The sequence below is a fragment of the Berghia stephanieae genome, chromosome 2 (genome assembly GCF_034508935.2).
Source record: "Berghia stephanieae isolate SIO BIC M18660-M18661 chromosome 2, UCSD_Bste_1.3, whole genome shotgun sequence".
NCBI lineage: Eukaryota > Metazoa > Mollusca > Gastropoda > Nudibranchia > Aeolidiidae > Berghia > Berghia stephanieae.
This window is the reverse complement of record NC_088361.1, coordinates 116,600,812-116,614,812: the sequence shown is the minus strand read 5'-3', so window position 1 is coordinate 116,614,812 and position 14,001 is coordinate 116,600,812. Positions and strand designations below refer to the sequence as shown.

At 36.3% G+C, this 14,001-nt stretch overlaps 1 protein-coding gene across 3 annotated transcripts in view; it reads right to left on the bottom strand.

Annotated features, from left to right (window-relative positions):
• Positions 1-5,126: 5,126 nt before the first annotated feature.
• LOC144966342 (uncharacterized) overlaps positions 5,127-14,001 on the bottom strand; it is a 25,793-nt gene continuing 16,918 nt past the window's right edge. Inside the window, exons 2-4 of one of the 3 annotated variants that reach the window (XM_078902668.1) lie at positions 13,211-13,491; positions 12,427-12,501; positions 7,704-10,851 (exon numbers count right to left, since the gene is read on the bottom strand). In XM_078902668.1, coding sequence (XP_078758794.1) covers positions 9,587-10,851; positions 12,427-12,501; positions 13,211-13,358 — 1,488 coding nt within the window. In that variant the 5' untranslated portion in view covers positions 13,359-13,491 and the 3' untranslated portion in view covers positions 7,704-9,586. Of the gene's footprint in view, positions 10,852-12,426; positions 12,502-13,210; positions 13,492-14,001 lie in introns of all 3 variants that reach the window. The other 2 variants (XM_078902667.1, XM_078902669.1) reach the window with 2 other exon arrangements.

Sequence of the window (14,001 nt, the reverse complement as noted above, 5' to 3'; positions counted from 1 at the left end):
TAGAAGCCAGTATGTACCTCCCTTCCCACTATGGGAGGTCAGGAACCCCACGCATAGAGAGAGAGAGAGAGAGAGAGAGAGAGAGAGAGAGAGAGAGAGAGAGACAGACAGACAGACAGACAGACAGAGAGAGAGGGGGGAGGGAATATTGTAATATCGCCTAACAAGCGTCATGTCTCGTTCTACATGTTATCTGTTGCTGTTGGTCAGGGACCCTTTGTAAAGCGCTTTGAGCACATTTAGTGAATATTGCACCATATAAAAGCTCAATTTTAATTTTTTTTTAAATGTGTAATAAAGAGGTGATTAATTCACACAAAAAAAATGATTTACATTTTTTTCACACCTGTGTATAGGAGTGTAAATGTGATACAAACAATTTCCATTTGTTTCCGTCTCGATAAACAAAATAAAAACATGAACTATCCAGACAGAACCAATAAATGGTCTCCAAAATCTACGACACAAAAGTGTATGCCAGGAAAAATTGATATAGTACGAGACTTTGGTTTATAAAGGTTAACGGCCCTTGCGACACTTATAGGTAATTTCGGCGCTTAAGAAAAGCGATGGTATGCACAACAAAGACGGACATTAAATTATATTAAAGAGTTCAGTGTCAAGAAGACACAAACTAATACAAAAGATAATAATCGGCAAAGTACATTCAAAATCAATTTGTAAATGTTTCCAGTCAGAAGCAGCCCATAGTTCTACGCACAAAGAGATACCCAGGTTATTTCTAATAGGCATATTGTTATAAGTAGCACCGAGGGATTGTTTACAACGAAAAAATATCAGTTTTCAAAGAGTGAAACGCACATTCTCACATTTATATTCAACTGCATCCCTCGCTGAAAAGCACTCATAAATGAATCATAAATTGACCCCACAAAAATGGTGTGGTGTCTGTTTACCTTTTTACACTTTGAACACAATTTCCATCGCATTTACTTAGAGTCTATTATGTCGTATCAAAATTTGTTGCAAGGCTTTGGTGACTCGTACAGAATGATATTCCACCAAATAAGACCTATTTTAGAGCAAGCATGGCTTGCCATGAATTATTCAACTCGAGGCAGCAGCCATGACAAGATTTTTCAAATGGCTTGCACATTGCCCGGTCCCCATCTGTAGATAGTGGGATACTCTTCAATTGTTCCAAGAGAGCTTGATCAACTTGACTTTAAAATATCGCAAAACCGATAGTGGTGTTGACACCCCAGGACGTGACTGCAAGAAGACTTCAGCCCTAGAAGATGGTGAAGTTGTTCAGCGTTATATCAACAACCCATTCTGATGAATGAGAAAGACATCGAAAGATTTCAACATTTCAATGTCAACAGTTCTCAGTATACTAAACGCTAATGGTTCGAAATGTTGTCGGTCCGACGTTTGAATCTTGTTAACAGATGCACACATTCCACGGTGACTGAAGCGGGCAGAGATGCATGCCTGATGTTCACACTAGCAATGTACTTAGATTGAGATCACCTAAATGTCTCATCCAGACACAAGCACAGGTCCCGCTAAGAGGAACACACTCAAATGTTTACAAATCATATGAAGAAAAAAAACAGTACAAAACAGAGAGATGATTTACGAGGAAAATATAGCATCTCCCATAACAATAACTATGCATTCGACTGTTTCCCTCCCAGCCAGGACTCCGGCCAGAACCAGGACAAAACCAAGTAATCTCATCCGAAGACGAAGGCAGAAAGCATGTTGTAAAGAAGATAAAGAGGGATAGAAGACACATTAAGTGCCTCCCTGTCACTACGGGAGGTCAGGAACCCCACCCAGAAAAAAGCATGTATGACAACAGATATAGGGATAGAAGAGACAGTAAGTGCCTCTCTGCCCGCTACGATGATATTGATAAATCATTTTGTATACTTCACATCAAAGGCATTTAAAAGATATAATCCTAAATTAAGCATTGAGCCATGTTATGCTAAAGTATATCGTAAAGACCAAAAGTAACTCTTGCATACAATTTCAAAGCTTTTATTAAAATTCATTTATTTGACAATACGACATTCTGTAATGGATTTCTTCACTAATAATATTCAAAGACAACATTGGAATGTAAACAATAGGGTGCAATAAAGACTCATTATACAATTTTTTAACATGGATAGAGAATAATAAACCAACTGATTGAAAACGATGATATCGCTTTATATTCATTTTTACTCTAAGTGACAAATGCGCACTGATAAAGTAATGTAGACATTCAAAGGTCGGAGGACTCATAATTCTTACAATAGAAATGTGACCTTCCCCTTCATAAGGGTTTAAAGTCGGAGTGAAGTTGATGCTGGAAAAAATCTAAAGTCAAAATTATCAGTTAGCCTGTTGCAGTTTAAGAATTACATATATTTTTGTCCTCAAGATAGAAATTTAATCAAGATTTAACTTTTTGAATATATCCTCAATTTTCAGCATCTCCATAACGACATAATACTTTTTATAGAAGGTGGGTCATAAATAATAAGTCTCTCACGCCTAAAACATAAAAAGTTGCTAAAAATTACAATAGCTATTGTTGAGTTAAACATCGCTCACAACTCTTTTGAATCAAAAAGAAAGGTTTAGGAAAAGGGTAAGATCACAGAATAAAATTATTTGTGTTCTTACACTCCTAGACGACAAATATATAAGGCCTGATTTAAAAGAAAAGAACAACAGCATTTACTGTAGGTCAAATCAGCAGTTTTCTCGCCAGAGGTAACCCGAAAGTTTACCAGAATTTGGTACGGAATTTCCGCCGAATGGGAGATATTCAAACGCTTTCCAATATTCACAGTTTCATTCACTTACAAATGTAGTATCCCCTACACCTATAAACATCTCACCTGATAGCTTCATTCTTTTTGAAGGCGTATCCCCGACAGGGCCATGGTAAAACTAAGTCGCATTACTTCAAGAGAAAAATAGAAAAACGCATAAAGATCCAGTATAGTGTGATATTGAGATCATAGGGTAGTTTTTGTTTGTTTTTGTTTTTTAAGGGTTTTACGGCGCTTGCAACACATTTAGGTCATATCAGCGCCAGTAAAAAGGAAGAAAATTGGATAGTGAAAAGATTCTAGATGTACAATTAAAAGGACTTGAGGTAAAAGTAAGACAAAGGGAAATAATTCAAATAGGAAACAGATGTAGATTCCAAGAGCACGTTAAACTTTCAGTGTACTCAGTTTGAGATCACCTAAATGTCTCAATCAGACACCAGCACAAGATCCCACTAGGAGGAATACACTCAAATGTTTACATTATACAATCAAAATAACAAATATTAACAATGAATAACAGAGAGATGATTTACAAGGGAAAAAATATCTCCCAAAACACTAACTATGCATTTGATTGTTTCCCTCCCAGCCAAGAACTACGGCAAGGGCCAGGGCAAAACCAAGTAATCTCATTCCAAGACAAAGATAGAAAGCAAATTGGAAAAGAGACATAAGGGGATAGAAGACACAGTAAGTGCCGCCCTGCTCACTATGGGAGTCCAGGAACCTCACCCAGCATAAGAGTTGTGCTTATGTACCAATAACCGTGTTACCAAGAATGAAAATAGGTACACACTATCGTCTATATTTTTTTTAAAAACAACAATTATGGAGTTTTACGGCTCCAGGAAAACGATGGAAATATTCAAGTCTTTTCAACCCAGCTAACACACATTTAAGACTATGAAGACATTCTTTTGTTTTGTTTTTAATGGTTTTTACGGCGTTTGCAACACATATCAGCGCCAGGGAAAAAGGAAGAAAATTGGATAGTAAAGACATACTAAATATACAATTAAAAGGACTTGAGGAAAAAGTAAGACAAAGGGAATGGCACAAATTGGGAACAGATTTAGATTCCAAGAGCATACTATCATTGTATTTAGTTTGAGATCACCTAAAAGTATTATTCAGACACTAGCATAAGACACTAGCATAAGATCCCACTAAGAAGAATACACTCAAATGTTTACAAATCATATTATTTTTAAAAATAACAGTAAATAACAGAGAGATGATTTACAAAGAAAGAAAATATCATCTCCCAAAACTATAACTATACATTCGACTGTTTCCTTCCCAGTCAAGGAACTCCGGTAAGGATCAGGACAAAACTAAGTAATCTCATTCCAAGACAATGACAGAGAGCAATTGGAAAACAGACACAGGGGGATAGAAGACAAACCAAGTACCTCTCTGCTCAATATGGGAGGTCAGAAACCCACCCGGTATGAGGAAATTCTCAACATACAAACACCAGCAGTCTCAAATCGCTTATATATCCCACATTGGCACAACCATTACCTCCGCCAAAACTCAAAATGTTTTTGAAATGTATTTTCAATCAAAAGATAGCGATGCCTCAATATAAAATGAAAGATGATTTAAAAGGAAAGAAAAATACAATTTGTCGTGAAAAAAATAAATCTCATTTTTCCGCTCAACAAAAGACACAAGACAGGCAATTACGGTGTTATGGGCATTCTGTGCCATTAAAAAACCTAAAGGAAACTAAGATTTGCACCAAACAACGAGATAAATAAGAGATCAGCGCCTTCAACGAATTCGGATTCAAATATGCACGTAAAAAGGAAAGACAAGGAAATAGTTAAGAAAAGGGAATATTTTCTAGAAGATCTTGTTTGATTTTTGGGGTTTTACGGTCTTGCAACACATTAAGGTCATATCAGTGTATTTAGTTTGAGGTCACCTGAATGTTTCATTCTGACTCAAGCACAGGTCCCCACCAAGAGGAACACACTCAACTGTTTACAATACAAAATAATATATATATATGTAAAACTAAAAATAATACAGTGCATAACAGAGAGATGATTTACAGGACAAAAAATATCACCTCCCACAACTATCTATACATTTGACTATTTTCCTCCCTGTTAGGGGTATCAGGCCAGGGCCAGGACAAAACCAAGTAATCTCATCCCAAGACAAATACAGAAAGCATGTTGGAAAACAGATAAAGGGTGGTAGAAGAGACTGTAAGTGCCTCCTTGCTCACTGTGGGAGTTCAAAACAACCAAGCCAGATAAAAGACTTGATGCTTAAATTTTATCTTCCATACAAGAAAGAGCCAGATGGTCAGAGATGTTTGTTTTTCTTTTTAAATGTTTTATACGGCGTTTGCATCGCATTAAGGTAATTTCAGCGCCAGTAAAAAGGAGGAAAATGGGAGGTAAAACTTTCTAGATTTACAATTAAAAGAACACGGGAAAATGTAAGACAAAGTTGATAGGTTCAAATAGGGAACAGATGTAGACAGAGCACACTTTCAATGTTCATAGTTTGAAATCACCTGAACGTTTTATCCAGATATAAGGACAGGATCCCACTAAGAGGAATACACTCAAATGCTTTTTAAATCATATATTAAAAACAAAACAAAAAATTAACAGTACAGAGAGATAATTTACAGGGACAAAAATATAATCTCCAAAAACTATAATTCTACATGTGACTGTTTCCCGTACAAAACCCAAGAAATCGTATTCCAAGACTAAGACAAAAAGCAAGTTGGAAAACAAATATATATAGGGATAGAAGACACAACAAGTAACCTTCCTGTCTACTATAGGTGGACAATAGACTCTAGCCAGAGATAGTAAGAGACATCAGAAAAATAGAATTTTGATTTAATTTTCATTGTTAGCAAAAAAAAATCATAATGAAAACAATTATCATCAACATATTTCCACAAAATACAATTGGAAACTTGGGGTGCACATTAGATAAGGCAATAGCACACCGTTTCAATTGGCTGCACACAGATTTGAACATAAATTAATGTAAAGATTTACAATTTGCGTAGCAGAGTGCACATTAGACAAGGCGGTAGCACCCCTTGACATATAGATTCGATTATGAATCAAACGTATCGTATAATGATTTACAATTTGCGTTGCAGATTGCACATTAGATAAGGTGGTAGCGCCCCTTGACATACAAAATACAGACTCAAATATAAATCATATATCATTGAATGAATTACAATTTGCGTAAAAGGTGCACAGTAGTTAGGATATATAAATGCCTACAGGCTCGTAAATACATCATTTGATATAGATTACAGCAGAAAGTGCACTTAATAATACAGCAGTTTTGAGTATTGGACAACCTAGAAACTCCTGAATGGTAATAGACATTTTATTGGATTTTTGAAGATGATTGTCAATAATACATCCTCAATATTTGATTAATTTGGGAATTTTGTTTTTTGTTTTTATTTAGAAGTTTTACCTCGCTGGCAACACTTTTAGGTAATTTCAGCGCAAGTAAAAGGGGACATAAGAGAAAGGTGGTAGATCTGAAGTGAAAAGCACAAAAGAAAAAGTAATGTTTTGTTTTTAATGGCTTTACGGCGCTTGCAAAACATTTAGGTTATATCAGCGCCAGTAAAAAGGAAGAAAATGGGATAGTAAAAAGTTCTAGAATTACAATTAAAGCACCCAAGAAAAAGTAAGACAAAGGGGAATTGAGAACAAATAGGGATCAGATGTAGATTCCAAGAGCAAACCATCAATGTACTTAGTTTGAAATCACCTACAAGTCTCATCCAGACACAAGCACAAAATCCAACAAAGAGGAACACACTCAAATGCTCACATTATACATTCAAAATAAAAATAATAATACATAACAGAGAGATGATTTACAAGGAAAAAAATATCATCTCCCAAAACAATAACTATGCATTTGACTGTTTCCCTCCCAGCTAGGATTCCGGCCAGTGCCAGGACAAAACCAAGTAATCTCATTCCGAGACAAAGACAAAGCATGTTGGAAAACAGATATAAGGGGATAGAAAACACAGTATGTACCTCCCTGCCCGCTATGGGAGGTCAGGATCCCCACCCAGTCCACGGTGACTGAATCGGGCAGAGATGCATGCCTGATGTTCACACTAGCAATGTACTTAGATTGAGATCACCTAAATGTCTCATCCAGACACAAGCACAGGTCCCGCTAAGAGGAACACACTCAAATGTTTACAAATCATATGAAAAAAAACAGTACAAAACAGAGAGATGATTTACGAGGAAAATATAGCATCTCCCATAACAATAACTATGCATTCGACTGTTTCCCTCCCAGCCAGGACTCCGGCCAGAACCAGGACAAAACCAAGTAATCTCATTCCGAGACAAAGACAGAAAGCATGTTGGATAAGAGATATAAGGGGATAGAAGACAGTATGTACCTCCCTGCCCGCTATGGGAGAAAGAAAAAAAAAGTAAGATAAAGGGGACTTATTCAAATGAAACAGAAGATACCATGCAATTTATCAATGTGTCTATTTTGACATTACCTTTAAAAAAAAGTCCTATCCAGGTACAAGCAAAGGATCCTGTTATGAAGGATACACGCTTACAAAGTACAATATATTCAAAACTAAAAACGCTCATAACACATGACTTATGGGAGAAAAGCATATCTCAAAAAGCTACCCTACATTCAACTGCTTCCCTCTCAGCTAAGAAACCCAATGAGGTCTAAGTAAATACGAGCAACGTCTATCCAGAGAAATATAAATAAAGGCAGAGTAGACAGAAAGAGTGACCTCTCCACCCACCAAGGAAGGTCAAAAGCCCCAACCCCAGGTAATTTTTAGTTGTAGCTCGATGAATAAAAAACAATCATAATTTTTTGTAATGTTAAAACTTTGATGGGTTTTGTTATAATTTCATGATAACTTCTCTCAATTTATTTAAATTTGCAAAATAATATTCTTGTTTACAATTGTTTCAAGGAATTGAAAGATAATTTTGATTTTTTTTTCTCTCAAGTTATTAAGTCATTATACACAAATGCTTTGATACAATAAAATATTTCAATTTAAATTTGCAAAATGATATTCTTGTTTACAATTGTTTCAAGGAATTGAAAGATAATTTTGATTTTTTTTTCTCTCAAATTATTAAGTCATTATACACAAATGCTTTGTTTTGTTTTTTTGTTTTTAAGGGTTTTACGGCGCTTGCAACACATTTAGGTTATATCAGCGCCAGTAAAAAAGGAAGAAAATGGGATAGTCGAAAGTTCTAGAATTACAATTAAAGCACCCAAGAGAGAGTAAGACAAAGGGGAATTGGGAACAAATAGGGATCAGATGTAGATTCCAAGAGCTTACCACCAATGTACTTAGCTTGAGATCGCCTATAAGTCTTATCCGGACACAAGCACAAAATCCAACAAGGAGGAATACACTCAGATGCTTACATCATACATTAAAAATAAATATAATAATACATAACAGAGAGATGATTTACAAGGAAAAAAATATCATCTCTCAAAACAATAACCATGCATTCGACTGTTTCCCTCCCAGCCAGGACTCGGGCCAGGGCCAGGACAAAACCAAGTAATCTCATTCCAAGACAAAGACAGAAAGCATGTTGGAAAACAGATATAAGGGGATAGAAGACACAGTATGTACCCCCCTGCCACAAATGCTTTGATACAATAAAATATTTCAATTAAAAGCTTGTTTATCAAACTTTTTTATCATAAGAATAATATAGTCAAAATATTGATTGCATTTACTTTTGACCTTATAAAGTGGAAATGTGAATTTAAGTAGAATTTTTAAAAATAAAAAACAACATTGCCTATCTTAGTTACTATATTACAATTATAAAAGCAACAATTGGACAATAAAACAAGCTTAGATTATGATTTATACAATAATGTAACAATCATTAAAATGTACAAAAATACCAGCAACTCCTGGGCGAGTTCAATAATATGATAATTTAAAATAGTTTACAATAACTTAAGTCAACAATTGTTTTTCAGAAGGCAAACTTCTTTATCATTCCAAAAGTAATTCACCCTATTGCTTCGATGTTTTGGGAACAGCCAGGCAGCGTCCCATCAAATTGGATAAGATTATAGTTTTAGTCCCGACTACCTAAAAGGGATGAGAAGAGGTGAAAGCGTAGAAGTAAATTCTAGCAACAACTTATAAACTCTAAGTTTCACACAAACAACTGCTTTGAATCCCTGACCAAAGAATGACATTAGGATTTCTTAAGCACAGTGAGATCCTTTAATCTACAAGAAAAAATGTCTCATGCAGAGTTTTTTGGGATTTTTTTAACACGCACATATCAGCCTGCCTTTTTCTCGGTGACGGATTCCAACCAATATCTAAGCCGTTTCGTTCCAAGACAAGAGCAGTTAAATACAGATGAAAGTGGAGTATTTTTTAAGTTGACAATCAAAAGGCAACAGGATATTGTTTTATAAGCCTCGACCTTCAGCCATTTTTATATTTAGTTCAAATTCGATTTTAGAGGGGAAATTAGAGCAATATCATACGTGTGTAAGAAGCTACAAAATGAATGAAATAAGCTATAGATTTCATTTCCATAGCTTTCCTGAGAATTAATGTCTGGTGGGAAATCGACAAAATGTCTTTAGATTAGTTGAGTTCGTCATTGAATGAAAAAAATAATCCAGCTTTAGTAATCATTATGAATTATTTTGGAGCAAAAGAACCTTGTCTCCTGGAATGTAATAGTTTTGTTTATTTTGGCACTCGCATTATCGTGTCATGTCCTTATTTGTGCCTGTGGGTATTGTGGGTATGCGTATGGACTCTGTGTCAGAGCTGAGTAGCTACTATGGGAGGTCGATGACATCTGGGGTGCCATTGGCATCGGTAGGTACGATCCTGCCAAGCTAGAACCTGAGAGGTGTGAACTGGGATAAGCTCCATTAAAATGTGCTGACGAGCCCAGACTGGAACTACTAAGGTGAGATGCACCTAAAGACGACGGTGAACTTAAATGTGAGGAGCTGAGTGTAGATGGGCCGATATGACTGGAGCCCAGATTAGAAGTTGAGAGATGAGATGACCCCATAGTAGAACTACCAAGGCTTGGGGGTCCAATGGGGGATGTAGGAACTGAACCAAGTGATGATCCTATGTGTGAGCTTGAAGCTTGCAGATGGGAGTCTGACAGCGCTGAACATGGTGTTGAACTTAGTGAATGCGGTGGAGGTGGAGGAGGAGGTGGTGATAGGCTTTGTGAGTGAGGCATGGGTGGTGAATTGTAATATGACGCGTAGCTGCCAGGACTAGAGTTCCATGAATCTGGCATAGGCTTATGGGAAAAGGCGTATTGTTGTGTCAAGGAACTAAAAGATAGTGGGTTAAATGGAGAATACGGCTTGTAGCTTGAAGCAGGGGGCGGTGGCCCGTGCATGTTAAAGTGACCGTAGGAGTTCATGTGCTGGAGATGAGCGTTTGCTTCAGCCTTAGCCTTAGCTAGTTTGAATCTCTTAGCTCTTCGCAGAAAACTTCCGTTTCCAAACATGTCTCCACAAGCAGGATGCAATGCCCAATAATTCCCCTTCCCAGGGCGCCCAGGAGCCCGAGCAATCTTGATAAAACAGTCGTTAAGAGACAGATTATGTCTAATCGAATTTTGCCATCGTTGTTGATTTTCTTTGAAATATGGAAATCGTTGCATGATGAAGTTATAAACCTCGTTCAAAGTCATCATTCCGGAAGGAGAACTTTCAATGGCCATAGTGATCAAAGCGATGTAAGAATATGGAGGCTTCACATCGGCAAATCGACGGTTTTGTTGAGACAATGTTGAAGTACCGGAATAACTTTTCCCATTCACATCATAGTCTTCTGATAAGTCCTCGGCGGATGTGTCTGTTTCCAGACTAGTTTGTTTGATTTCAGAGTCGTCATGTCCGTGATTCGAGTCATCAGAGCGTGGGGAGATGCTGTCAACAGTTCCAGTAGAATCGTTTATCTTTGGGGGCGTTCTGGGGTAGGACATGGGAGGCATTTCAAGTCCTGTTGAGTAAATCAAAATAAGGATGAAATGCCAATAGTTTGTCTTGTGTGTGATGAAAGTTTTAAAGATTTTAGGAGAAAATGGGCAAATGAATAGCCAGGAAACGTAAGACGATAGACTTAGATTTATAAAAATAACAGAAGTCGACAAAGATGAAATGTACTTCTGTATTATAATCTGAGACAAAAATCGCCCTCTCATCTGGATTTCGGTCTAAAATGGAAATATATTTGTATTATTACTAACAATGTTTGATTATAGACAGTAATCGATGAGGAAAGTAAGAAATTGATAAACATATTAATCCAGATTTATTTAGATTTTCAAGATTTTGTTTATTTGGTATTTGATAGACTTTCAGGTGATCAACATTTACTGTTGTGATACCGTGATTTTTTAATGCCCGTTTCTTTGGGTTGATCAGAAAGAAATTAATATAGATCTAGAGTGAAATAATAATCTCAAAACTTTAAGAAGAATACAACCATCGTGTGTTATGAAAAATAATACATATTTAAGTTATGCTCGGCTCTGTGGTCTAGTGGTTTGACACGCCTTCGGATCCTGCTTGAATCCCGCTCTGAGCGGCTCAAATTTGAGTCCTTGGAAATACTCACATTCTCACGTGTAAATTGAGCACATGGCCAGTAACATTTTATTGTGATAGTGCTATACAGATGAGTTGCTGTTGGTTTGAGAATCCTTGTAGAGCTCTGTGAGTATATTTAGTGGAGATTGCGCAATATATAAGCAGGATTATTTTGGTTGTTTGTTTTTATCTGTTAGATAAGATCATCGCATAGATAGATGCTAGATTTTGTGAAAGTTGTTTGTTTTTGTTTTACATGGTTTTACGGCGCTTGCAACACATGTAGGTTATATCAACGCCAGTAAAAAAGAAGAAAATGGGATAGTAAAAAGTTCTAGAATTACAAATAAAGCACCCAAGAAAAAGTAAGATGTATGGGAACTGAGAACAAATAGGGATCAGATGTAGATTCCAAGAGCATACCACCAATGTACTTAGTTTGAGATCACCTATAAGTCTCATCCAGACACAAGCACAAAATCCAACAAAGAGGAATACACTCAAATGCTTACATTATAAATTCAAAATAACAAATATAATAATACACAACAGAGAGATGATTTGCAAGGAAAAAAATATCTCCCAAAACAATTACTATGCATTTGACTGTTCCCTCCCAGCCAGGGCCCGACCAGGGTCAGGACAAAACCAAGTAATCTCATTCCGAGACAAAGACAGAAAGCCTGTTGAAAAACATATATAGGGGGATAAAAGACACAGTAAGTGCCTCCATGCCCACTGTGAAAGGTCAGGAACCCCACTCATGGTTAACTGAAACCATCAGTTTATGTTATCGCCAAATGCGTCAAACTTATACAAGAAATGATTGTTATTGTTTACTTAACAGTTCTTTATTTCCTCCCTGAGGCTAGAGTAAATATTAGTTGTATTAATAAGAACAAGTGTTAAGACGAACGAAACATGTGATAACAAACAACTTGAATCGTTAAAGTAAATGTTTGAACTTTGAACCTCAACCTCTTACCATCAAAATACGACTTAATAGGACTTGTGGTGGCTTCCTCAAATTGGGGAAATAGGGTGCGAACCGCCAAAGAACCTTTATGGAAAAGGAACGGTTATGAGGTATCCAGACACTTTTATGCGATGTTACAATGGATAAATTTATAAATTTATAATGACTTCAAAACGATTACAAGATAACTTTTGGGATTCACCAAATTGCTTCTAATTTTCATGGTTTACAGTGGTTGTTGGAACGCAAAAGATTATAGATTTGGGTGGTACTGGTGACTCATATCTTTTAATAAGTAATCCCAAATGTTCACAAACAAAAGATTGTTTCTTTTGGTGTTAATTGCATACATTTACATTTTGCTGTCGATAACGCAACAGAGATTTTTTTTTATTTATATATGGTGTAAAGAATAAATAAATATCCACCCACTTCTCACGGTCTTGTAGGACATTCGCCTGCGATTCGGAAGGCTCAAGGTTCGAGTCCCGCTCTGAGCAGCAAATAGTTGAGTCCTTGGAAAAGGCTCTTTACTCACTTTCTTCTATCGTACTCAGGTGTAAAATGAGCACCTGGCCGTTAACAACGTCAACTTTGTCGGGGGAAAATGCAATATCGTCTAAAAAGTGTCATGACTCGTCCTACATGTTAAACGTTTCTGTTGGCTGGGAATCCCCTGTAAATCGCTTTGAGCATGTTTAGTAGATATTGCTCTATACAAAATGCCTTAAACGTACTTAACAGCTTTGCCCCCTTCGCCTCAAAACAAGAGAAGGTTCTCTAGTTATCTTACCTTGATTGTGTGGCGGTATAGAATACATGAGTGGGTTTGGGCCTAGGGGTGTGCTGCTCATCATGCAAGATGGCGATCCGTGTTGTCCTCGCGACGCCACCATGTATTGGTTCAAACCAGATGCTGCTTTCTCTACGTCCATTATCATATTGATGCTCCGAGTTTCTGATGTCCTTCGTCGTGTATTTGTTCGTGCTCAGGGTGATATCTACTGACAACACGTAAGGAAGAGGTCAGAGTCAGAAAAGAGGTGATCTTCTCTCACGATAACGTCATGTCCACTGAAAGAATGATAATGACAGTGACAAAAAGATAAATGAATATAATGATGATGATAAAATAATAATAATAATAATAATAATAATAATAATTAATAATAATAATAATAATTATTATTATTATTAGTATTATTATTATTATTATTATTATTATTATTATTATTATTATTATTATTATTATTATTATTATTATTATTATTTAATAGTAATAATAATAGTAGTAATAATAACAATAACAATAAAAATATTAATATTAATAATAATAATGAGGGAGGCCTTCCGAAAGCTCCTACATCCCCAGTATCATTTTTTATAATGTTCTAGTAGGGGGTTTGGGAGGGGGGAGACTTTTTTTTAAAGTTTCCCCTCCTTCCCAAACCCCCTACTAGAACATTATAAAAAAAAATACTGGGGATGTAGGAGCTTTCTGAAGGCCTCCCAACAACAACAACAACAACAACAACAACGACGAAGACGACAACGACAACAACAATGTTTTTTTTTTTGTTTTTA